Here is a 26,474-nt window from a genome sequence, read left to right as displayed (position 1 = left end):
TCTAGCTGAAAATCACCTTTTCATCTGGTCTGTGAAGCTGGGAAAGCAACTGCACACCAGCTGAGTGATATCTGCTTTCATATTAAGAATAGCATTGTTTCCCCAAAAGATATACCAGAAGTCTGCATTTTCAGGGTAGGACCTACTGCTTCCCTTGAATCCATATAGATTATTTCTCCCCCCTTTTTAGTTCCACAAAAGGCCCCTCAAACAAACAAACAAAAATATTGAGCATCGTAGAATAATAGACCTGCTTTGACTATTGTTATGAATAATTTTATACATGTATGCAAACACTTTCTCCTGAGTAATATGCTTTTCCTAGCACCATTTCTGTCCGGAGTTGGAAGTGTACAATTTACAAGGATCAAAGGCTTGTTAGATTATATCTAGAAGATTAGAGGAGTTGTAGACACAAAGGACAGCTAGTATATGTCACCACTGCACAAGATGTTTTTTCAGGCCAGTGCTTTGATGCTGTAGTGGGAGTTTAGCAGAAAAATTTTATTATTATTAGATGAAGAAATGAATTCATCCCTTCTGTTCAGTAATTCTACTGTATATGCCAGAAGAGGTGCTTGTCATGCCCATAAACTAACTGGCAGTTATGAACTTGCCAACAAACCTCTTTCTCTCCAAGTCAGTCTTAGATTTTATTTATTTTCACTCTCCTGCCACCTTTGTTTTTACTTCTGGATAATAGATCAGTGGCAAAATGCCTGCATAATTTCAGCTCATTTAACTTAACTGAAGAATGTAAAAAAATCCATATGGAGTTGTTTCTACTAGATATCACAGAGACTCAATATGAGCTGTTACAAATGATAACAATGCAAAGATTAAATTTAGGTCCTGGATTTGCTACACAAGCTAGAGTAATATAAAACTTTTTTTTTAATAGGTAAACCAAACAGCAAATCACTTTTGCTGAAACATTATAAATGTGGGAGCTGCAGAGACACAGAAGAAAATATACTCTGCAAGATCAACAAATCTAGTTCTGTGAAAACCAGAAGAATCTGGGTAAGGGGGGAGAAAAAAAAAGAGAGAGAGTTGGAAAGGCAGAGCACTTTCTCTTGGGGCCAATTTCTTTCCCAAATAAAATGGGGAACATGATATCTTATTCTAAGAGACTCATTAATTAGTAACAAAGGCATAACAAGTTTCAGTTGACTGAAAACTGGCCATAGAAAATTTCAATTTGAAACAAAGTACAGGTTCTATAACTGAGGAAAATAAACTGTTCTAACACGTTATCAGACCTGTGGCTGATTTTTTTCGTCACTTGAACTCTTTCATTAGACGTGATACATTTATGCCCTAGATCCTTGAACTGATTTATTATTTATTATTTTATTTATTATGATCATTATGTGAAAGTCTGAGCTGTATTATGCAGAAGGTCAGACTAATTAATTGTTGAATTGGTTGAAAAAGTTCTGATGGAATTATTTTCAGTCATAAAACACTGTTCAACAGAATCCAAATATCCCATGGAAATTTTATCTATTGTCAACTTTTTCATGGAAATTATTGAAATGCTCATTTTGACTCTATATTTTAACTGTTCCGATAGACAATGAGTTGTATCAATGCACTTTGGACAGAAACAAGGTGGACATTGTGCAATGGCTGCTAGATCTGGCCACATATCAGTTTGGCATCTTACGCTCCATCGGAAATTTTGTATATTGTCAGTGTAAGAGAAAGGGCTATTCTTGAAGCCAGAATATTGCTTCACTGTGAACTGGCAAGAAAAGACTAAAGCTCCCTATGTATTCATCCCCATCACAGTGCAGTACAGAATGGTGCTCTGATTTTATAACATCCTATCTACATGTCTACATCTGAAAGATTCTATATTAAAGAAAAAGCCTTGGACAGCCCCAATACATGCATTGCATTGTTTTTTTCCCACTATACTCTCAGGGCCACAGTAAATGATCCCCGGGTGATGACAGTCTTATTTGTAGTAACACTGGCCACATCAAGCATGGAGGAAGAAGCTGACAATGTTTAGAGCTTCCTTGTTTGGCATCTACAGAGACAGACAGCAAGCAGATGTTTTATGGCTTTAGCAAAAATACATCCTAATATTTAGGAGCGTTGTGTCAACAGCATGTGGTGGAAAGATTAAGGTGTAACAGCACTTGGTTACTTTGCAGTTTTCTATATAGATTAAAAGTCCTGTTAGTATAAACTGCAAAACTAAGCTATTTTAAGGAATGGATATGCATTTCTGCAGTGACCTTCCACAGATATACAACTCACAAATCTATAACAGATAAGAATAAGTCATGAGAATAGGACCTCTCCTTGTATTCCTGGGAGAAATCCGTAACAACTGCACTGCATTTTGTTTTACTAAGAATCAAAGAGAAACCTTTGCTCAAAGCTCAAACCGAAAAAGAGTGAAAACTTCACACATGATAGAGGCTTCCGCACTGGCCTGTTCCTGAAGGACATTACCCTTAAATAATGTGAGATAAGCCACTCATATGACCTTTGACCCCAATGTGGCCAGGATTTTCATACGTACTGTGTTTATAGTTCACTTAGACGAAAATAAATAAATAAATAAATAAAATTCTAAGTCTCACATTTTTTTCCTAGGGAATATTTTCCCTTTTGACTTTGAAACCAATTACAGAGATATTTAGACATTTTTAGTGGTTGTCAGACCACTCTGTTCTCTTTCTTCTCCCCGCATCAAACAATTTCTAAGAACCAAGTACGATAAAGAGGCAATTTTGCTGAATGTTTGGTAAAGGTATTTTATCAAATCTTTAAAGAGGCACTATCAAGATGGGCTTAAAATGAACATATTTCTACTAGCTTTCATAAGTTACCACTGCCAAAATAAGAAGTTGTACAAAACAAAAAGAAAGCTGTCTCCATACTAATTAATCAAGCGATCTGTGAGTGTTGAGTGAAATTGTTATATAATACAACTTTATAATAATTTTCAGCAAAATGGCATGGTCATGATGTTTTACTGCAAGTTTGCTGTATGATTTTTCTACATATTTGAAAATTTTGCTGCTCTAGATAGATGAAGCAGTCAAGGGAACTAAAATGTGCACAGTAAAAATAAATCACTATTTGCTATAAGCAACATTATGTATGTATTCACACACATATATATGCATGTGTTTATATAATTTCAACCTTCAGTTTGGAGGACAGTCAGACATTCTGGGAACAGAATGAAGTTGTGAAGAAATAAATGTTATTGTTAACATGGATAAATATTGGTATTATCCATTTGGTATAATCCTTTGGAGTTCTTGTTTAGAAGACATTTACACTAAAAAAAAAAAAAAAAAAAAAAAAAAGGCAGCCCTCCCCATACAACACACTACTACTCCATTTTCTTATCCAGTAACCATATCTCTCTGTCCAGCCTAGCAACCTTGGTGAGGCCAGGAATCTATTTTCAACCAGACTAACGAAGTGTTAAGTTTGAAGTCAGTGGCACACCTCAGTGCGACTGTGCTGTGCGCAGCTCATTTGCCAAAAGCCCTCCGATAACATGGGAGAGGGTGGAAGGCCAGTACAGAAGTTAAAATACAACTTCGAGGTAAAGCTGCTGTCATTTTGAAGGGTGATGAAGTAGAACATGTAGAAAGCACTTTTGTAGCTCTCTGGGGAGGAAGGAAGGTTTGAGTTGGACAATCTCCCTTAGAAGGTACGTAGTTTCTTCACTAATCCATTCCAGACAGCGGAAGTTTCAGATTTTTTTTTTTATTTTTGCTTCCAGAGGCCTCAGTTTAGACTGTTGGGAACAGGAAATATACCAGATCTTAGAGATGGACTTCTTTCACATTAAAAATAATCTTTTAAAAAAATCTAGACTTATTAAAAATACAGATAAAATAATTTACTTTGTTGAGCTATTCAATATATAAAGACAAGTAATATCACACAAGGAAAAAGTCTTTGGCCATAGAGATGTGTTTTTCTTGTATTATGTATCTACGGGAAGACAAACAGGTAGAGGATTTAAAGGCTTACTTTTGAGTGCAAAACTGGTATTTTCTCATTGACACAGCTGCTTTGTAGTTGCTTTTACAAGAGTGAAACTTCCTCTGTATTGTCAAGTGCTGACTACTCAAGTTTGAGTAGGTGGTCTGAATGGTTTAAGGAGATGTCCTCATATTTCTTAAGGCCAGTAAAGTTCTTGGTCTTTTGTCTCCCCATCACTTATCCTCAGTAAGCCTACTTTTTATGCCAGTGACAAGACTAGTCATTGAAATCAGAGAGGTGAAGTGAAAAAACTGGATTTATTACTGATATGTGCAAAACTTGCATGTAAAACTCCCTGCAGATGTGCTTTTTATCCCCCTTCACTTTTCACACAGTCAAGCAGAAATTCAAGAGTTGTTCCTGATTCATCTCCTTTTGTATGATGTAACGGTTTTGTACTGACTATATTAGCCCAGTTTGATTTTCTGCAAACTCAAGTTGGATTATAAATTTAAATTTTACTTCCACTATTTACTGTTGGAAGATGCAGAATTCCATTACATTTATCCTCATTTGTTTGATGGAAAAAAAAAGAAAAAGTTGCTTTCACACTTGCATACTGAAACAAGCGGCACACAATAAGTTAAATGCAGCTGTTCTACTCTGATAAAGGCTCAGAAAGACATCCAAGCAGGGAATCTTTCAATAATATATTGAAATAGTTTTTAAAAAGCTCTTGTGGGAGGAAAAAAATGCCAATAGAGGAAACCACCATTTATAATATAGTGGGTGGGAACCCACAAGACTTAATTATTTATGGCATGAGTGCACTCAGTAGAAACAAGATTCTGGGGCAAATGTGACTCTACTTATATGCTATGGAATATCTTTCACTTCGGTGGGATAAAAAGAGAAAAATTTGGCCATTCTTCCCAGCAGAGGCAGGAAGTAAAGAGTTTTAGGCCAAGAATAGATATATTTCTAGTCTAAAGAGCATGCATTTGTCCCCTGTTGATATGCAGTGTTCATTTTCTTTAAGGATAATGTACAAGTTACTGTACTACATCAAAAATGACCTATTATTACTATTATATTTTGCATTTCTTTCATCCAGAAACTTGTTCTCTGAAAGTGATTAAGATCATGATTATCATCTTACATAGTGGAAATTGAAGCATAGAGAAACAAATGATCTGCCCATAGTACACCATCTCTTGATTATTTTTTGTATTATAATAGTAATATTGGTTTCCACTGTGGTAGACAACTACTGCAAAAGAAAAGCCCTTTTCAAGAAAAAGTTTACAGTCCATGTAGGCAACATAGATAGAAGGAGTTTTCCCTGTTTTATCAGAGAGAAAGCGATATACAGAGTGATGAAGATCTTTCAGCTGAACATGGCCTAATGGGTAGTCCATAAGTGCTGTTTAAAGTTAAGCAAGCTAAAAACATTGACATATTCAGAATCCTAGTATCTCCTGAGATCACAAAGACTTGCCCTGTATTGAGCTTGACACATGCATAATAGATTTCAGGATCAGGACCTAAAAGGCCAGGATTATGCAGTTATTTGTCAGAATTAGATAATGTTACAGGAGCTGATGATTCATATTTTAGCATAATCATAACATCACCCTCTCTCTAGCTTTCTGACTCCCAAGGATTTGAACCTGGAAAGTGTATGCCAGGTTTTTGCTTCACTACAAAGTGAAACTCCTTGTAGTTTTTCTGTTTATCTACATATAGCTATGTTTCTGAGAGAAACAATATGGTATAAAATGATGCTTTTAAACATACTCCTTTTTTCCTAAAGACCAACCCAGACCATTTTGTCATGTCACAGACCATTTCATCACAATGTCAGTCAAGTCAAAGGTCAGTTTAAGTCAAATTTATTTACTGACATGCAGGCTTTACACCCTGACACATTGCTAAGATAAATAAATAAATAAGGATTATTAAGTACACAAGACATCACATAAATGACTCAGTTTCTTGAACACTGTCAATAAATTTTTGTGGGTAATCAGATTGTAACAGATAGAAATGCAAGTATTTACTTATATTGGAAGAAAAATTCATGTTTGGGTTAATCCCAAACTGAAATAGGTATGTAAAACATGCAGAAATAAACTGCCTGCTGGGCATGCCTACTCTGTCCAACAGCTACAGGGATAGCCTACGCATGCAGTTTAGATGAATTGCTTAACTTCCAGATAACTGAAGTCAGTGTTAATCCCACAGTAATCTAACCATATTTCCAATTGATCAAGGGAAATCTGTGGAGATCAAGAGTTTTCAGTGTGATCCAACTTCTTCAGAATAACATTTGGTGAAATTACTGGTTGCAAACAGTTGTTTGTTAGTTGTCATTAAATTGCAAAGCTAGTCAAATAACTTACCATTAGGGCTAGTGATTATGAGAACTGACAATTTATTTAATCTAACAACCGTTTCCTTGGAATGACATTTTCTGTTCTCTATCATTATATAGTTTTTTGACCTTCTTTCTCCAGTAGTTTCTTGCCTATTGTCTTGTTAGTCCTTTTATATATAATGTAGGCCAAAATTTTCCTGACTCAATTGCTGTTTCTTGTGCAGCAGCAGGACAATGGTACACTTTTCAACAACCCATCTGATCTCAGTTTAAGGAGAAGACTGAGCTTTAAATAGAACACTTCAGTAACTACCTCACTTTTAATATTGTATGTCCTATTTCAACGTCAAGTATAGGAAATGCAGGAACTGGAAACCTTACTTCTAGTCAGACATCTCAAAAGTGCTCTTTCCAGGAGAAAGGAGACAAAGTGAAGCTCGGTGGGGGGAAGGTGGTCTCTGCCTTCCCTCTTAAATTGGGCCTTTAGGTAGGCAGCAATATGAGATTTAGGGCTCTAGAAGGGCAACCAAGAAGAAAGAAGACTTTATCCCACTCTCTGAGGTACTGGTTTCCCAGGTCCAGGAGGTGTTTTCAGGTACTGAGCATCACAGAAACACCTCTGTTGCAGACAGGCTCTCAAACCCACACACAAGACAGGCTCAGACACTCGGTTCACTGTGACTTGTTTGGCTGGCTGAGGTGTCCTGTCACTCAGTGCACTGGCTGCTGTGAGCCCTGGTTTAGGAGCTGAACTCTGCCCCAGCCCATGCGTGTGGTAGCCTCATGAACACTGATCCCAAGGTGTCCATAGGATCACCAAGGTGATGTAGCACAGAACAGGACAGCATTGAAACTTCTTAACTCTCACTTTGTTGCTTGATAAGTTGTTTACCACTAAAAAAGGTTTTTTATTCTTCAACTTCAACATCATAACCAAATGCATATTATTCTCTTATTCTTTAAACGGAGCACAGTTCCAGGTATGCGATACAGAATGAAATGTTATACTACATCCAGGAAGAGAATTGTATTCTTTTACATATTAGATCTTCATATCCGTTAACATTAGAAAGATGAACTTCAAAAGATTTTCTGATTTTTATACATTTTAAGTTAGCTGATAATCTTACAATTTATTATTAATATTTGCCTGTTTGAAAATGCTCATATGAGTTATCTTAATGCTTTTCAATAGCAGGAGCTGGGGAAATATGACTAAGCTGTCATGAAGCAGACAGACATGTGACCTTACATTGCAAATGAGAAGTGGCAAAAAGATCAACTTGCATTTATTGTATCGTAGCTGACACAGTGCAAGTTCACACCCAAACTCTTTTAGCAGGTAGGTAGATATTACCTAGACTTTCTACTTATTATATTAGCTTTCTCCATTTTGTTAGTAGATCAAAATAATATATGCAGAAAGCACTTTGAGGTGAACAGAAAAAGAGTTTAAGAGACCACTACCCACTCTTACCTGTTTTTCTCATGAATCTTGAGAATTTCGTGTGTCTGTTGCAGCAACTGTTTTTCTAGCTTGTATGTAGATAGTGAGTTTTCCAGTAGCTGAATTTCAAGTCTGGATGTTTGATTTAGCACCTTAATGACAATTAAAAAAAAAAAAACAACAGTGTTTACAGTATCCTAGTAGTGCTGTTACATAACACAATCATTTCACCCTGATCTAATGATTCATTAAAAAAAAAAAAAAAAAAAAAAAAAAAGCCTTGATTTCTAAATCCTTTTCTAACCTCAGCTGCTCAGCTGTAGCAAATGAACTCAGTCAAGATACACTGGTATGTACCAGCTGATATTCAGGCACTTAATTTGCTTCAGAATAATATTAGGCCACTAGAAGAAGGAAAGGTGATTGCTAAACAAGTTTTATTGCAATGGAAAGAACAAGAGCCTCAAACACGCATTCCTACAGAGCATGCTTAAATCAGAAGAGGGCTGGAGTACTTGCACTGAAGCCAAAGCATTGCATCTGCTGTTTGTAAATAGAGCTCCTACTATAGCTTTCCTCTGAAATCTCTCTTGCAGTGTTGGCAGAAGCCTAGTGCCTGCTGATGTTATCACTACTTGCACTCTCATGCAGATTTTTAAGATGAAGGCTGTAATGCTTTACATTGTTTTATGCAGTTGTCTTTGATCTCAGTGGTGCTCTGTATCAGTAGCACGTGGCCTTGCTATGCACAATGGACCAAAACAAGCCTTTCAGCTACATGAAAGACAACAGATTCTAATAAAAGTAGTTCAAAAGTGAAAGCAGTAATCAAGAATGCAAACAATTATGCTAACTAATGATTATTTATTTTGTTGGTATAGCATCTTGTATGAAGAATGTGTATAAATGGTTTTATATGTACTTCTGCACACAAAAGCTGAGATGCAATCACTTCTTGGACTGGACATGATACTTTGTAACAGAACCTGCCAGGTCCCCTTGGCAATTATCCCGGTTATGACAGGATTATATAGTAACATTTTCTTATATGTGCCTAATGGTACACGAGAAAGCAAAAACCATGGCACTCAAACTCAATCTATGCATGTCTGTCTGTCTTTTTTTTTTTTTTTTTTTTTTTTTTAATTCTTAACACTCATTCAGTGATTTGAGTTGTTCTTTCTTAAGGGTACAGAGGTCAGAAAAGTTGGAACTGATCAGTATGTATCTACTTTGTTGTTGGAGATGGATATGTTTGGAAGGTCTAGGAGGCTTCACCAGAATTTCAGAGAGAACTGGGAGAAACTGATGGAGGGATTGATGCATGGTTTGCATGGGATAAGGAGACAAGAAGGCATCAGTAATTTTCCGGAGGATATAGCTATGAAGCAGCCTACAAAACATCAATAGAGTTTCAGATGGAGAAGAAAACCTAAAGTGAATAAGTGGGGTTTTGGATGAGTAAGGTCTTCCTACTCCTGGTATTCCTACTCCTAACTATAGGTATGAGATCCTGGCCAGCCATTTTCCTCCTTGCATCTCACCGACCTTCATCTCTCTGCTCTGCAACTGGCTTCCTCCATTATTGCCAACAGCAGCTTCTATGCACTTTCTTGAGCCACTTGCAGCACTGTTTTCTGATTGCGAAAAGAGCCAAGAACTACAGAAACTTTCTGCTGAGAGAGGGGAGGTGGGAAATGCTGCCACTGAGCTGTAGGGGCTGCTGGGGTGAGCTGGATGGAAGTCAGAGCAAGGGCTGCAGTAGGGAAGAGCTCCCATTTGAGCATCCTTTAAATTCTTCCACAATTGCTACAAAAGGAGGGAACCATCCATCCCCTTGCACAGTCGCCAGCATTGCCTCTATCTTGAACTGATTCCTCAGGGGGAAAAGTGAGGCAGAGGTAATGCACGTTTTGTCCCTTACCTACTTGTGTCAGGGAACAGTGAATGAGTACATGACACTTTAACCTAAGTAGGTCTTTCGAGGTATAAAGGAAAGTTTCTATACCTCCTTTTTCCTTACTAAGCATCTGATGCTATGGTCTTCACCTCTTATGTCTGCATTTAAATATTCCTTTGATACTGGATTAAAAGATATTCCCCAACATTTTCATAAATCAACACGCCATCTTTTAGAAGTGACCATTTGAGATCACAACTTTTATCAATGAATGGTGGGCTATTTATCAAAATGTAGAAAATCAAAGGTGCAAGGTATATGTGTAAGAGAGTGTAGCAACAGCTTTTGTTGATCATTTCTAGCTAGAGTTAATTAGAGCACCTCTCTTTCATAATTGCTACTGTTCCTTAATGTAAAGGTGATTTACAAATGATTTTGTAAACCTGAATGATATTAGAACAGACAATATGATCTCTCAAGAAGTGCATAGTCTACTAAAACAGACAAAATAAATGAAACACATCAATTCACTTGTTTTAAATGAACAATGAATGCATTTCACCTGGTAAGTAGGTGCATGCTACAAAGATCAAGAGGAAGTCAGCAGTAATAAGGAAAACAAATATATGTTGTAAACTGATAAAAAAAAAGTCAAAAGGCAAAAATGAATACATATCTCTGTGCAATAAGGAGTAGGTCCAGCAAGAAATTTTACTCTTATCTTTACCTTATCTTTTGAATCACAACAATGATTTTCATGCTAGGAATCATATGGAGATGGTTCTTTAAATTCATGCGATGTTATACAGTTCTGTAGTCATAACAAATACATAGTGCTTTACTAAGAAGCTGATGTCTCTCCTGCTCTTTTTGCAGGATAAATGCTGCAGAGGTACACTACTTTTCAAATAGCTGGAAACTTTTTGCAGAAAGTAAACAAACCTTCTTATAATAATAAAGAAGCAAACAATGATGTAGCTCAAAAGCTCTATTTTAGCCTGAAACTCTTTAGCTTGACTCTTGTGTCATTCGCAGTTGGTAGCTGGGCTGCTTATTTGAAATTAAATGCTGGTATCATTTCCTGGTCAGTCCAGCCTGCCTTAAACACACAGAGCTAAATACACCAACCAAATGAAATCAAAAGAAAAACACATAACAGGGGTCAATCATCACTGTTGTTGCTACCAATAAACTGAAAGTGTGTCTGTTTGTTGGAGCCCAGTGTTAAAATGCCCTGTATTAGAAAAGAAAGAGGATGGGGAAGATTTTCTGCAATTAACAGCTTTTAGCAAATCACTCTGGGAACTTACCTGGGTTTCAACATCGGTGAGTTTTCTCGTCTGCTCTGCTGTCTGGCTGAGGAGGCTGGTTCCTATCTCGAGCATGGTGGCCGTGTGGTTCTGCACAGCATTTTGCTGCAGCTGGGCCATCTCCGATTTCATGTTTTCCACAATGTAGTTCTCAAGCTGTGAAAGAAAAAAGGTTGTAACTTTAGCATTTAGAGTAAAGCTAAGGCATTCTCATGACGTAGGGAGGCATAGCTGGGAATCTTGCCAGAAGAGGAAATTTCAGCTCTTCCAGGGGATCCCATGTCTCAGCAGACCTTGTGACTGTTGGGGAAGGGACTTGACTATCCAAGCGGCACCTTACAGTCACCAAGTCTCAATGATTTCCCAAGTATCATAGCCAGATGGCATGAGATGGAGTGGGCCCTACCTGCCCTGATGTACGTCAAGGATTCAGTGAACATCTGAAGGTAAGGATGTGTGGGTAGCTCCAAAATGCCCCCCCCCCCCCAAAAAAGAACATAGCTCATCACAGGGAAACTTCAGGTCCTACATGTACATGCTAACTTACATGTGAGTCCTTCCTGGAGGAGATCCTACCATTTCCTACCTTGCCTGGATATTGTTCCTCTCTCACAGCCATTCAGCAGTATGTTTTTTTATTGGGTTAGATCCCCGAAAAGTATTTCACAGACTCAGCAACAAATGCAGCTTAGTCTAGCTGCACTCAAAAATTATAAAGGATGGGGGACATTGTCATGAGAATAACAGAAGGAAATTAATGATCAGAAATGATCAGTATAGAAAGCTGCTTTGCTATCTCGCTTTTATTGCCTTGTTTGTCTTGCATTTACAGTCTGTTGAAAAGAATCTGAATAAGGACCCTCGAAATAAACTTGGTTTCATCATTCATTTTTGTTTTCATCTGTTTTAGTTAACATGGGCTGGGTCATTCCCTTCCAGCTACCTAGATCCTGGCCCTACCACAAGAGGCAGTGAACACAGTACTAGTACAGAACATGATGATGTTGTTTCTTGCCTATATGAGCTTGCTTATTCTGACATTTTGCTTGACGTGCTCTGTAAAGTACTCATACAAAGAAAGGCAGCCCAGAACATGGGCTTCAATACATTTCACTGAAACCAGCTGGAGCCAAGCCAATGTAAACCCAGTGACAATTTGGTCCTCAGTTTCATTTTGTGGCTGATCATATTTTTTTATGGGTAGATGATTCCAGACTTAAGCAACCACTGCTTTACCTAGTAATTCATTTTTAATCAGGTTGGGCCAGCTTCTGCAGTAGTAGCCATGTTTCATTGTGAAAGGTAAGCTGGACAACTGTACAGTAAGAACCAGATGGAGTTGATTTAAAGACTGAAGAAAGGAGCAGGAGTCAAATATATAATGTGTGATTAATAAGAAAGGCTGCTTTCATCTTATCTATAAACATTCCTGTGCAGATGGGTAACTACTATAGATCATCTGATGAGCCACATCAGCTGAGCTCAGAAAAGATTTGTTACAAATTTGTTCTTTTAGATGCACCTCCTACTAGCTTTTAAATATTTTTGCAGAAAAAGAGCATTGTCACAATATTAGATATTTTCTGAATAAGACGGGATGGGGGGAGAGAGGCGAAGTTGTTTTGTTTTGTTTTCCTCGAGTTTGGAAAAATACTGAATACCTATCCTGGCTGAAAATAAAATAAGTGGATGTCCTACAATTTCAGACCACAAAAATGTTTGCCTGAATTGCCAGGTTACCACTCCAGGCTGAATACCTCCAGAGTGGGAAAGAAAGTGGAAAAAGAAAGGTTAATGTTGAATACGCTGAGAAGTATTAAAATGATGGTGATTAACAACTAAGGAAAACTTTGTGTATAGCGAGACCATGTTTGCAGTGGATGTCTCCATTTCACATTTCCAGTGTAAATTTACTGCTTAATTCAAGTTTATTATTGTGAAATAAATGTTATAGATATTAAGCTAGTTCAAGAAAGATTTTGCTGGTCCATCACGTTTCTTCACCATGCTTTTATATTCAGAAGTATTTTGCCTGTATGCCTTTTTCACATCAAATGGTGTATTTTTAGCCACCTTTTGTTCCTTGTTGGCTTTCTAACCAGTACATTTATTTCCACACTATCTCTTGGTGGCAAATAATCCCTATGAGAAAGCTCCAGGAACTGGATTGTTGCTCTTCTCCATATTCTGGTCCGGAGTTTGGCAAGGCTATACAAGGAGTTCAAATTTCTCCCCCAGCATTCACCCGCAGATGAAAGGTAGGGCTTTCTGAAATTGCCTGGTTTACTGCATGTGGGCCATGTAGTGCATGTGTGCTATTTATGTCTGGGCAAACCCATGCAGAAGTATGGTGGCTATACTTATTAGAAATAAGAACAGTCTGAAAAGAGTAATTATAGTAGAGAGCTTTGAGATCTCTGCAAGAAGCTTCTATATTATTATAAACTGTAAAATTTTAAGAATGATAGCTCGGGTCAAAAAAGATCAATCGACTGGCTAAAATCATGATATCAGGAATAATAATTCAAGAAATTGTAACCTTTAGAGTTCACTGAGATTATCTTTTAAGCTCCTCCCACACTCTAGGGACTGAAATTTTTGTTTTACCTACAGTGAAATACAAATTTTCAATAAATTAATTTTACATACAATGAAAACAGTTATTCTAACACATCAATGAAGAGAAACATGGCTAGAGACATAAATATCAAAAGACAAAAAGACATTTATATTTCTGAATAAATAGTTTGCTTTTTTTTTTTTAATCCATATCATAGAAAGGATTACATTTGAAAGATCTAACTGCCTCTGTGGGGAGCTACAGCAGGTTTTGGCTCACAGGAACACAGACAGAGATTAAGGCATATTGGATAACTCGTACTCTCAGTTATCACAGTCTAGCATGCTCCCCCTGATATGCAGTCTTGGGTCACTGCCCTCAGTTACTCACCCCTGAAACAGCCTGCAGTTGAATCTGAGACTGACTCATTACAACAACAGAGCTGATTTTCCTGTTTAAGAATTACTCATTAAATGCTTTTGTAAATATTTGGTGTTCAGTGCACTGCAATGATAGTTTTTGTGAGCACATCTCAGGAGTCTCAGGAGCTATTCACTCCAGCAAGCAAAGGTAGAACAGGGTCTGAACCAATGTACATGTTTTATTATGTTAATTACCCTCCTTCCTTCACTCATTTCTTATAGTTTGCTCAGTAGATTTACTGGCTGCAATCCTGGCCCTGCTAAAATCAATGACAAAATTCCCCCTGACTTCAATAAGCCAAGATTTCACCTATTATTTTTATTGCAGGAAACCAAATTTACTAGGTTCATTATGGCCAAGCACTGAGTTTTATCCAAAGCCTCCCATTATTTGGAGGCTTTGTATTGAGTTTACTGAACCTTAGACTGAGCTTTCTTTATAATTAGATAGGAGGAATAGCATTTATTTAGCAGGTGATAAGAGCATCCTTGCCTGGTGGCTTCACAGAAAATAAATGACTCACAGAAACCCATTCACAGAAGTAAATTTAAGAACACTTAGGGTTTGAAGTCTTTTTAAGGACCACTTTATCCTATAAGTAACTCAGATTCAATTTGTCCAGAGATTCTCCATTAAGCAGTAATAAATATATAATGAATGAAGAAATACTGTCTTTTCATGTGAATTTACTTTGCTCATTTGGATTTTCAAATACTTATGTTACTGTTTCTTTTTACTTAAGTTACTTTGTATTGCAAAAATGAAGCAGGATTCTTTTCTACAGTCTTCACCCCCCACCCTTCCAACTATATGGCTTTCTACAGTGCACTGGTGTCCCTGTTACGAATTCAGCTGCATCTGCTTTCAGTAAGAATCATTACATTGCACAGGAGTTTTCAGTAATACAGGATTACCAGTGGGATACATAATAACATTATAAAATTCTCAGAAATAAAACTGTCAGAAGGTGCAGTGTTATTAATGAACATTCCAGAGGATTATGCATTAAAACTATCTAACTTTTTCTGGACAATGTTTATTGAATAATCTTCACAGAAACCACCCAAACACTAATGGAACTATTAAAATGGAAAGTGCAACTTAGGGGCTGAAAGTAAATGCTAATAGTTTGTGACAGATGGCTTGTAAATAAAACAAAAGCTTTTTCTTTTACTTTGATCAAGTACTGTTGGTCCTATGTAATTATATTGTAAGGACTGCTATGATATCCAGATGACATGAGGCTCTCAAACAGCGCCTTAGCACAAGAATGCAAGTTCAAGTAACAGCAGATTGTTCTCTCCCTCCTACCATGAACTGTACATTACACAGCATTGGGAGTAACAGGAGTCCAATACACCGATCATGTCTGTAACTGCTGCTTTTTCTTGTCTCACTTTGCATACCTCAAAATGTGCTGGTAATACTGTACAATGACAACAAAAGGAAATTAGTTTCTTTTTTCTCAATTCCTCTGTCTGAAGGAGGGCCATACCTCCCCACTCCGAGAAAGCACCTTGGGAGTCAGATTTAAAGGCAACATCTTAAACATTAAATGCAATATAATATTATAGACATTTTATTTTATAAATATACAAACAACCTTAGGGGTAATAAGGTGGGAGAAGTTGAAAAGTATAGAATAACATAGAATTTCTTTGACTTTTACAGAGGTAGAAGGGGTTAGGCAAGAGTTTTTCATTGAGAAATATAATCTTATTTGTATATAGAAATGGCCTGTGTTATATTTATTTAAAAAAATAGATTTCCCCACAAAACATTTGCCCACAAGAAAAGTTTCAGAAAGCAGTAGATTTACAAGGATGTAGCCTTCTTATACTTGTAGATACAAGCTGTAGGGACCAGCCTGAATACAAAATTCATCCGTCCACTCCTTCTGCCAGTCTGTGCTCATTCATGAAATCAGGGAAGACGAACATAGGTGAGACATAAAGGCAAGGATTAACCTCCAGGCATTAACACATTAATCTGCATCTGGTTTGGAGCAACCTCGCCTGGCTTTAAGCATGCTATAGAAAGTGCACATTAGCCTGAAAAATGTCTGCAGATACTCCACCAAAACGACAGTAAAGATGACTAGTTTTCCATATCCAACCTCGCTGGACTTAGCTGGGGGCGGGGGGGGGGGGGGGGGGGGGGGATATTGTACTAAATGAAAGAAGTGATCTGTCAGAGGGAGAACCTTCCTCAGACCCTAGTACAGCTCTCGGGTAACTGTGCCATCAGTGAAGGTAACAGAGGATACACACTGATAATTCCAGTGAATTTATCAGATTTACTTTTGCTGAACCAAAGCGAAATCTTTAATCACCTGGTATACAAAATGGACTCATGGAAAGGCCTGTTGGCCTTTCGCATGTAGCATGCAAAGCCTTTACAAAGAAAAACTGCTTAAGAAATTTACATAAATATTTGCGGTTCTCAATTGTAAAAAGAACCAGAAAAGTAAGCTAGCAACCCTAAATGTAGTCAGACAAACTGTTTTGAGGACAACTGCTTATAGAAACTCTGTTTAGGGGTTGTTGTTGGTTGTTTTCTTGTTTTCTTTTCTTTTTTCTTTTTCTGTAATATAACATACCCAGACTTCAAGCCCCAAGGCAACAAAATAAACCTGTTCACTTCTGAGTTTCCCCTTAATGGTAGTAGATTATTTGCACAGCACTTATGCAATTCATTACTCTGTACTTGTGTTTCTGCATTTTCATAGATTCCTGTAATACTGTGACTCGTAGATATGATTTCTTTCTTAGGTAACTTTTAGATCTTAACTCTAAATCAAAATAATGTGGTTTTCCAAATTCTATTCATGACAGAGAAACAAGCAATGACTTACAGAGTGTGTACATCCTTCTAAACCACCTCCTGCTGAAATGAATTTAGGCATTTCTGAACTCAAACACTCATAACATTTTTTTTTCCAAACTAAATGTTCCAAACACCTCATAGATCCTTTGCCTTAGTTAAGACTGAATCCCTGGCATTTCATAGGCTTAATCTTTTGCTATATAAGAGAATTAATAGAGAGTTATATTTAAATTATGCTCAGGCAAAATTACATTTAACTTCCGGCCTGTACAAGATTTACATAAATAAACTGTGACAATATCCTCATATGTATAAAGGATTGCACATGCAATCAACCACTACTTGTTTCTTTTAGGAAGTGATCAATGAAGCAAACACAGCTGCATTCTCAGCATACAATGGTCAAACACTGATTCAGTCTCTGGAGGACTGCTATACTGAGATTTTTAATGCGGGTGGCTTGCAATATACTACTGACACATCTTCATGGTGGTTGAACTTGGTTTTAAAGCCAGTTAAATAAAATTTTGTTATGAATGTAGAAGAATCTTCTAGCTAGTAGAAAAACAGATTTTCCTCTTCAGATAAAACAAAAAAGTGACCAGGCAGAAAAAAGCAAGCCAACAGTAGAGAATATGAACAGATGTAAAAAATTATTCCAAAATACATGAAGTAAGCTTCCTGCTGTATCCAGCATCAGCAAGGCGTCTGCAGGAATATTGCCTCCAGTTCTGGATGATGCATTTCAAGAAATAAGTACATTGTTTGGAGAGGGTATACAAAAGACAAAGAATGATCATAACTCTAGAAAATTGAAATAATTAGGAATGTTTAGCTTAATAAGAAGGCTAACTGGAAAATAACTGACTGAAAAGATAAAACTGCAAAGCAAAAGAGAATAATCCATTCCCATATCCATGAAGTTGCCATAAGAGAAATTTAACATAGATATTAGGGAAAAGGTTTTCTAACAGTATAGTAAAAAAATACCAATACCAATTCTGTGAGAAAACTGTGAAAACTCCATCACTGGGGGTCTTAAAAGAGGTAGTTTTAGTTTAGGTAAATAGCAGACAGATTAGATGGATTTTATGGTTCTTTCTAGTTCTACTTTTTCATTCTTCTCAGTTTTTTATTACTTTACATCAGACCTAAGCTCAGAGATTCAAAATTTGGAATCAAAATCTCTATAACAAAATCTCCATTGGCTTGAGAAGAGTTTTGGAAAACTCTGCTCCCAGTAAAATTTTCAGAAGGAACTCAATAAAAAAGACAAATTTCATGAATTAAAAACACAGCAAATTTAAAATGAAATAAATAATATAATAAAATATAAAAGATAAATAAGAGAGGCAGCCCTGTACTGACCACAACAGCAATATGAAGAAAGTTACTGAGGTTGTTTCTGAATGCATGTGTGTTCCTCAATAGTGATGTGGTCTACAGACCCATCTGAAGAAGTGTTGTATGAACCAGCTCAGGAATCATAAAATGGCAGTGCTTCATTGTACTCAAGCTATCACTGTTATATTGCTTTGGAAACATTTCTGTAAATCAGAAAATCAATCTGTCTCTGTAAATCGATCAATCTGAGGATACACCAGCTTGTGTCAGTGATGCCTTGACATCTCAGTTACGTTATGCTATGTTATGTTATGCAGTAAAGTACCTAAAAAAAAAAAAAAAGTAATAATAAATTATAGGTATAATAGATTATAGTAGTGCAAGAATACTTTATACTGTATGGCATCCCACTGAAATTTGGGAAATTGGAAACAAAAGCATTTTCATTATGCACTGTATTTTAATATGAATGGAAATAGTCCTTGCTACACCAGTCAAGACAGGTTATAGGGAACACAGAGTTCTTTGTTTCAAGACATGAGAAGATCTCCCCAGTTAGGTTCACCCCATAGTATAATATTCTACACATGGATAATTTATGGGAGTGGGAAGGTTGAGTTTCACTTCCTCACAAAGCATCTGGCATATCAAAGAGAGTGTATTGACTTAGGCCGAGTATTGATTGTACTGGCCTGATAATTCAGCCTAAGATTTCTTTCCAGTTTGTGTTCAAAGTTTTATCATTCTAAAAGCCTGCTTTCTTTTAGACTAAAACTTCTAAATCAGTATAAATGAAAGTTTCTATTATGAAATAATTTGTCATTTCAAAATTTGATTAATTTCAGTTATTACAAAAGCACACAAAATATTTTAAGGGTCAATTTCTGTTACTTTTATTGGAATATTATATCTCTTATTTTCTAACCTTAAGGCTTAATAAAATCAATACGCAGCATAATTGAGAATCATATCAAATGTGATTAAGTGGTCCCATAAAGAAGCTACTTATTAGAAGTAAATCAGAATAATCTGTTCTTATTTTCTACTGATTATGAATATTTCTAGTTCAAAGAATTATCCAGTTTAATGTTAGCCTCTACGATTTTTATTACAGCATCAGCTACATTTTTCTTTCTTGATCTAACTTTCCAAACTACTTAATTCTATCAACTAAATTTATCTATGATTATACAGTTGACTGCAAACATGACCCATCTTCAACATACGCTGAAGGGGAAGGCATAACTCCTAGAAAAGGCATCGTCTACCATCCTGCTCAAATAGATGAACATTTAAGGAGATTTAAAAATGTGTATTTTCTATTAAACTACAGAACCAATTAATTTTCTTTGGCAAAGATACTTTGGCAAAGGGTACTTTTCCAAATGATAAGACTGAAACAGCTTCTGTGTAGAAGAATGTTTAGATACCTTGTGGCTCATTCCTGAAGATGGATATATGGCTTATGATCAGAATTTATTTCACTGAAATATCTGCTTGCTACATTACAAAAGGCTCTTAACAATGTAGTCTTAAACTGCATAAATAGTTCTAGTTGCTATATTGCAGTGCCAGCTTTTATCTAAACTTTTAGTGAACCTAGGAAGCTGTAGCATAGTTTGGAATCAATATATAACTTCTCATTTCTGTTATAGAAGGTAGTATAGTGTTTTAATGTTGTACTACTTAATTTATTTTTTACTCTGCTTGATTTTGTGGACTCATCCTATGAAATTGAGTGCACTGTTGACATTCCATGTATGAAAACACTTTTCCAAGAATGATCATAAGATTAAGACTCTACTACATTACGTTCTAGTGTTTGCACAAGTGTCTTGTTTCTTTAATGCCTGATACCAATATCACAGAAGTTGAATCTCTCTAGTCACTGCTGTGAGCTCTGCCTTCAGCTTTAAGATTCTCTGTCTTAAATCCTCTCTGATAAAGAAATTGTGATTGTGCTGTCATTTGTCTGTCTTTCCTGTGTAGGTTGTAACTTCTCGGAGGTTACCCTTCTTTCTACCTTCCTTCAGTGCCTGACCCTAAGTCTCAAACTCAGCTGAAGCCCCTAGACATTATTCTATGATGAGGACTGCCAATAACCTAGAGTCTTAACTTGAGATCTTTACAGAGTTAGAAATAATAAATGGGAAGTTTAGATGCTCTAACGCCACCCTGAAAGTACTACAATTTCAGTACACATGGGATTATGTAAATTCAAGGAGATTCTTGGGCCAGCAAATGCCTTCCCCGCTGTCCCAGGCAACTACATATATTTACTTTTAACCCAGACAGATCCACAAAATAACCACTCCCTGCATCCCACAGGTCTTAAAACACTCAGCAGAACTCATGATCTGTATACTATGTATTCACGGCCTGCATGTGTGTGTGTTTCTGTCATAAATAACCTAATAGTGAGGTTAAAAATTAGTGATCACATATCATTTGCTAAGGGACAGGGAAAAATTCAATCTTCCTAAAGTTTCAGTGGTTCCAGAAACATAACACTTATTCATATTGTTTAGTCCCTGGCTGTGAAGACCAGGATGTTTCACAAGCACCTGGTGAGGACTGAACCACAGTAGGGCTTTGCTTTGTCCAAAAACAGATGAAGACCAGAGGAAGTGATCTCTGTGGCTGTCATTAGTGTTTGAGCAGCTCCCTTTCTCTAAAACAGAGAGGAAACCAGGAAGCAGAATATAACTGCAGTCACAGAGTGGTTCCTGGTCTGCTCCAGGGCAGAGCACACCACCACCGGCTTGTGGCTCTCAGGAAAGCCTTAGACAAGCCAGGGCAGCTGAGTAGCCAAGATATAGGTAAGCAAATGAGATCCCTCCCCTCAGCAAGTATTATTTAGTTAATATTGTTTAAAATAGTGCTAGCTACTCTACACAGAAGGATATTCTTTTAATCAAGAGCCCTGTTCTTTTATCCCCCTTTCCTGTGCCTAATGATGACAGACACTAATTTACGTTGCTTTTTCTGTCTCATTCAAAACTTGGTTTCAATATCATGAGTGTAGTTTATATTGAAGAAAGGCTTCTTGTCTATTTAATAGCCTAATATAGCAAAGGGCAAAGCCTATATGTATTGTAAAGTCCCTTCCTCCAGGAAGGTACCCCAGGAGGTAAAGACCTGAAATCTGCTGAACTACTTCAGTCTATCAGCAATTAAAATGTAGACAAAGGTTTATGTATTCTCACACAGAGTATTTATGTGCATAGATTTACATGAGTGTATACATAATAACTCCCTTAAATTATGGTTTATAAATGTGGGTAGACAGCAATATTCATTTGTGTCCTATAAAGTTTGGTTATATTTATGATTTTTAACTTTTATTATAATAATCTGGGCACAAGCAGTTTAATGATAGATGTCCTGGATACCTGACAATGTTTACCTTAGTTTTACTACAGGTGTTAAGAATGATATTGATACCTCTCTGCTGGAATCACTTAATAATTTTAAGGCACAAATAAATGAAATTTCCAGAAATATCTGTAGCAGTAAACTAAGAATTTCAGTTTCCCACAGCACTGTAAAAAAGTTAACTACTAGTACAAACTGTAACACCTTTTCTTTCCAGTCTTGAAATTCTATATATACCCATTAATCTCTAACTGCCTCCAGGCATACCTATAATTTTTAGCATTTTAATGAACGTATAACTCTGCAAGGTAGGGAGATGGTCCTGCCAAAATATGGGCAGCCCCAGAAGGCATTTCTTCCTGTGCTGATGGAACTGATTGCTTGAATACATTGCAAACAGTGAGTTAAGATAATTGAATAAAATTGTTACCAAATATTCCTTTCCAATAACTATTAGAAGGAGAAACTTGCAAAAACCTCAGATCAAAACTCAGCAATGTTTTCAATACATATGCATATATATATACACATACGCACATATATATAAGTATATATAAAATAAAGATGAGTGAACTTCACTAAAAAGATTATAAAATCCCTGTTTTACAAGCTGTGAAGAAAAGCTCTGAAGTTTACTAAACCATACAATGAAATATCAGATACTCAAATTATCTTGCAGAAAAGACTGAAACTTGATAAGGTAGAAGTGCCTGGGTTTCCTTGAAATGACGTAGTTCGAGAGATAAATCCTTTCATGGCTTTAATAATTGTATAGAAAAATAAGCAGTTTTCTATAGAAAATATGAGAGCAGCCAAAGCATGTATAGACAGTTCTGGTCACTAGTTTCATTAAATTCCTCTGGGGATTTTGAAGGGGAGCAGTCACAGGCTTCCTTTAAGTAAGTGTGTGTTAATACAATCTCCTTCTTCCCCAAATGCTGCAGTAAGATCCTGGTTACAATGATGGGGATCAATTCCTTGCCCCAAGTTTGCTTCATGAATGTTGCAGTCCCTGAGTTAGAAATATAAAACTACAGATTTCCCAGGAGATCTCAAGTACTGGGAATAAGTATTTTCATTTCTTTTAATTACTGTAGGTATAATCATACGAGAGTTGCAATGGTTAGGACCAGAATCAGGTTGTTTTGTACTTAGTACTGAGCAGAAACTCAAGAGTAGCTAGAAGAAAATTGGATTGACAGTCTTTTTTTTTTTTTTACCTAATTCCGTAGCATAAAAAAACATGGTACAAACATTTTTGAATTTAGGGAAATTCTGCAAACTTAAATCATTTGGCGATATCCCTAAGCAGAAGTCGCTGTAAACGGGAGCCAAGTGAAAGAGGAGGGTGGAAGGGTCTCCTGCCTCTGCCTGGCTTTAGGAGCAACATTTTTCCCCTTTTTTCCAGGACCTGACAAGAATATCCCCTCCTACTTCAGCTTATCATAACCACAGCTCTTCCTGGAAGGCAATGTTGTTCAGCAGCATTCCTCCCTAAGTCATGAAATCATGAGCTAAAGTGGGAAGCTTTCAGCCTTCAGCTTCACATCTGCCAAATCATCGTCGGCAGTTTCTCTTTCTCTGGCTGATGCGCCGTTCCTGTTGCTGTTAAGAAAGGCTAGATAACCAACAGGTTATGTATGTGTGTATGCAGACATACACAGAACAACAGACATAACAGACATAGCAAGAGAATCATATTAGAAATGGATAGCTAGACAAATGGACAGCTTGTATGGAGCAATTTGATAACGTGTCTGTTTTTTCAAGGCAAAATAGAAACCACCAGACATTTATTCTGCGATTTTATGCTGAATAATCAAATTAGAAACAAATAGACCCAAATGAATTAAGACTGATACATGGTCAATACATATTCAAAGAATTATATTAAAAGTGAAGTGCAATGGTTTTTAAAATTAAAATCTTCCCAGTGATCTGGGATTAGTTAACTAAGTTCCCAGGCATCCTGGCATGAGGAGTTTCTCTAGCATTCCCAGTCAAGCAGAGGGGCCAGCTGTCAGACACGCTCCCTCTGTGATTAAGTTGCTACTTTTGTTTGTAAATTTGCACACAACGTTCATGTGTTCAAAGTGATAATGATTACAGTCCTTTCCTATTTGTAATCCAGGAGCACATACAGCCCTTACCATGACTGAACTTCACAGTTCACAAATATAAAGTGACAGTCCTTTTGACATGATTAATGAAGTGAAAACTCGGAGGAATGAGTCGAAGATGATACAAGCCAGTTATTTCAAGTCAGTCATTCACGTAGATCCTGTATGAATTTTTAGCATTTATCATTGGTTTTGCTTTCTCGATCTTCCTCATACAATATGTTAAATTTTGCAATAGAACCCAAGTAGGACATGTATAATATAAGACTAATGTTTTCTTGCCAAGTAAAACCTCATTCAGAAGGGTGGTTTTGTAATAACTCAGAAGCATTTACAGTGTAATCAAAAATACTTTGAATAAACCAACATGTCAGAATAACAGGACCATTAAATAAAAGGAAAACATCTCAGGCCTTTAAAACATGCTGTAAATCTTCAGAATCAGAGATGGTCAGGGCTAAAAGTCAAATACCCAAATTCCTAAATTCCTAAACTTTCAAGTAGTCAGATTCAGGATTTTAGTTCAATCTCATTTTCATAACTATATCCATTCTGTACTGCTCTCTCTCAGGGGTAAGTAACAATATCTGTTGTATTGACTTTGTTGTAGTTGCAGTACCTAAATGAAAACATTCAGGTCACTAGTTTAACCACATATGTAGAACATGTAGGAATTAGGATTACTCTTCTCAGACTACAGCTGTTTGATCTAAAGAAGAATTGACATCATACCTGTCACACCTTGCACCATTAATAACAGAGAGCCAAGTGCTCATGAACCCTTAGGAAAGTTTGGCAGCCGTTTCAGTGAGAGAAGTGGGTCAAAAGCACAGTAAGAGTTACACGTACTGCCTGTTAGCTGGCAATAACATTCATGCCCTCTAGCCAGACACTATAGCATGGTAATTTTTTCAGTACTGAAAACAGATGAAAAATCTTGTCAGGCACTAAAAGAATGTCGTGACTGTGGCTGCAGTCATATTCACATCTGCTCCTCCCAGAGGGGTCCCAGCAAAATACACAATGGCTAGTGCAAAGCTTACCAGCACCTGACCCCCACCTGGAAATCTATGTGCCCAGATCACGGAAAACCTGACTATAAGCCACGCAAAGGTCAGGAATAGATGTTCCAGGATAGGTGTTCCCTTCTGCAAAGCACAGGTTTTCCATTGCTGGTGTTGATGCTGATGGAAACAGCATTAACTCCATGCCATGCCTGAGGGCCTGATCGCATGGGAGACCAGGACAGCAGAGCCAACAGAGCTGGACAGGAGACCTGTGGGGCCAGAAATCCTGTGATTCCCTGCTGCAGCCCTCTCTCATCTGGATTCAATTCTTTTCATTCAGGTAAAGCTGTGGTTTCACTTCCATGAGGTGAAACTCTGTGGGGTTAGGACACATATGGATTTATCCGGGGGAAAAAGCATATGATCCTCTACTGGGATGAAACAGGAAGGTCAGATAAAGTCTGGAATCCTGACATATTAAAGTCAACAGACATTTTACTGTTAACCTCAATTTGGCCAAGATTTCACCCTTGAGACTTCACTTTTCTTTTTAACTTTCAGTTCCAGAACAGGTCAAAATATCTTCCCAAAGCCAACAGGAATGCTATTATTTTAATATTAATTAGCTGCCTGCAAATCCAGTCTGCTCTGAAACCATACAATGGGGTTTGTCATCTTATTGTAAATCTATTAATATGTTATCCAGGATTATTTTCTTCTGAAAAGCATGTTGTTAACGTTAGTGCAAATGTGCACGCAGGGATTTTTAACCATTATTACATTTGGACTGAAGTGCTAGCTTCTAGACACGAGAAAAAAGCTAAAACATAAGTGCTTCTTTTCCACTTGAAATGAATTACCATGCTGCCACAGATTCTCAGCAGTAAAAGGGAAAGGGAGAAGTAAAAATCTGGAGAAGGTATAGAATGTTTAATGCATTTCTGTGCGACAATAGTGGAAGCAGCCAGACTTTTCTGTTTGTCGGCGCAATGGCAAAGCAACAGGAAGGCATAACTTTGCCCATTTCTTAGCAAGCAGACTGCAAAGCCCATCACAAAGGCATTTTTCTTTAAAAGGAAGAATACAGGCAGGATTGCATAAAATGAGCAAAAGCTGCAGAGTTCCAGTTGTGAGCTGAACTTCCTGAATGGTCAGGGTGGTTGGGGCTTGTTTGAAGCTTATCTTTGTCCTCTCTGCAGTTGTGGTAACAGCTCTGTCCTCCAGCTGAGCAGCAGCAGCGAGAGCCCTGCTTTACCCCGCGCCAAACTGAGGGCCACTGTAGCCAGAACCACGGTCCACTGCCGTTGCGTAAGAGGAGGTCATGGCGCGAAAATGTTTTTTTCATTATAATCCACAAGCCTGAGGCATGTGTGAATAGAGGAAGAAGTTCAGCTGCAAAACTGCAAGAGCTTGGCTGGTCGGAACTGGAACGTTTCCTACTTGCCAAAGAAAACTAGATAACAAATCTCAAAATGCATCACAAAACTGTGCTCGAATGTAATGCTCCCTCCCCAAACCAACTGCTGAGTACTTACAGAGAGTAATTGTCCCTCATCCCGTCCACGCGGGTCGCACTGCCCTGTCAACATCTGTGCTAGCCTGTGTTACCGCCAGGTTCCCTCTGATCCAGGACAGCCAGCACAGCTTGGCAAATACACGTAGAGGAACCAGCCTGCTTTCACCAGCAAAAGCAGAATTTTGCAAGAAGTAGAAAGAAACCCCTCCAGCTATTGTACCAAAATTCCCTGCAGATTTGTTTAGGCTTCACAGGAGTGTGAGAGAAAAATAGACTAGCTTTTTTCCTTTGGCACTGGTTCCA

At 37.3% G+C, this 26,474-nt stretch overlaps 1 protein-coding gene across 1 annotated transcript in view; it reads right to left on the bottom strand.

The window, feature by feature from the left end:
* Nucleotides 1-26,474, bottom strand: part of ANGPT1 (angiopoietin 1) — a 166,355-nt gene that overhangs the window by 80,278 nt on the left and 59,603 nt on the right. Inside the window, exons 2-3 of the mRNA XM_026119552.2 lie at nucleotides 11,001-11,156; nucleotides 7,821-7,942 (exon numbers count right to left, since the gene is read on the bottom strand). Of these exons, the coding sequence (XP_025975337.1) occupies nucleotides 7,821-7,942; nucleotides 11,001-11,156 (278 nt within the window). The remainder of the gene's footprint in view (nucleotides 1-7,820; nucleotides 7,943-11,000; nucleotides 11,157-26,474) is intronic.

Source organism: Dromaius novaehollandiae, chromosome 2 (genome assembly GCF_036370855.1).
Source record: "Dromaius novaehollandiae isolate bDroNov1 chromosome 2, bDroNov1.hap1, whole genome shotgun sequence".
In the NCBI taxonomy this organism is placed as follows: domain Eukaryota; kingdom Metazoa; phylum Chordata; class Aves; order Casuariiformes; family Dromaiidae; genus Dromaius; species Dromaius novaehollandiae.
Note: the sequence above shows the minus strand (reverse complement) of the source record. Positions and strands in the feature narration are given on the sequence as shown.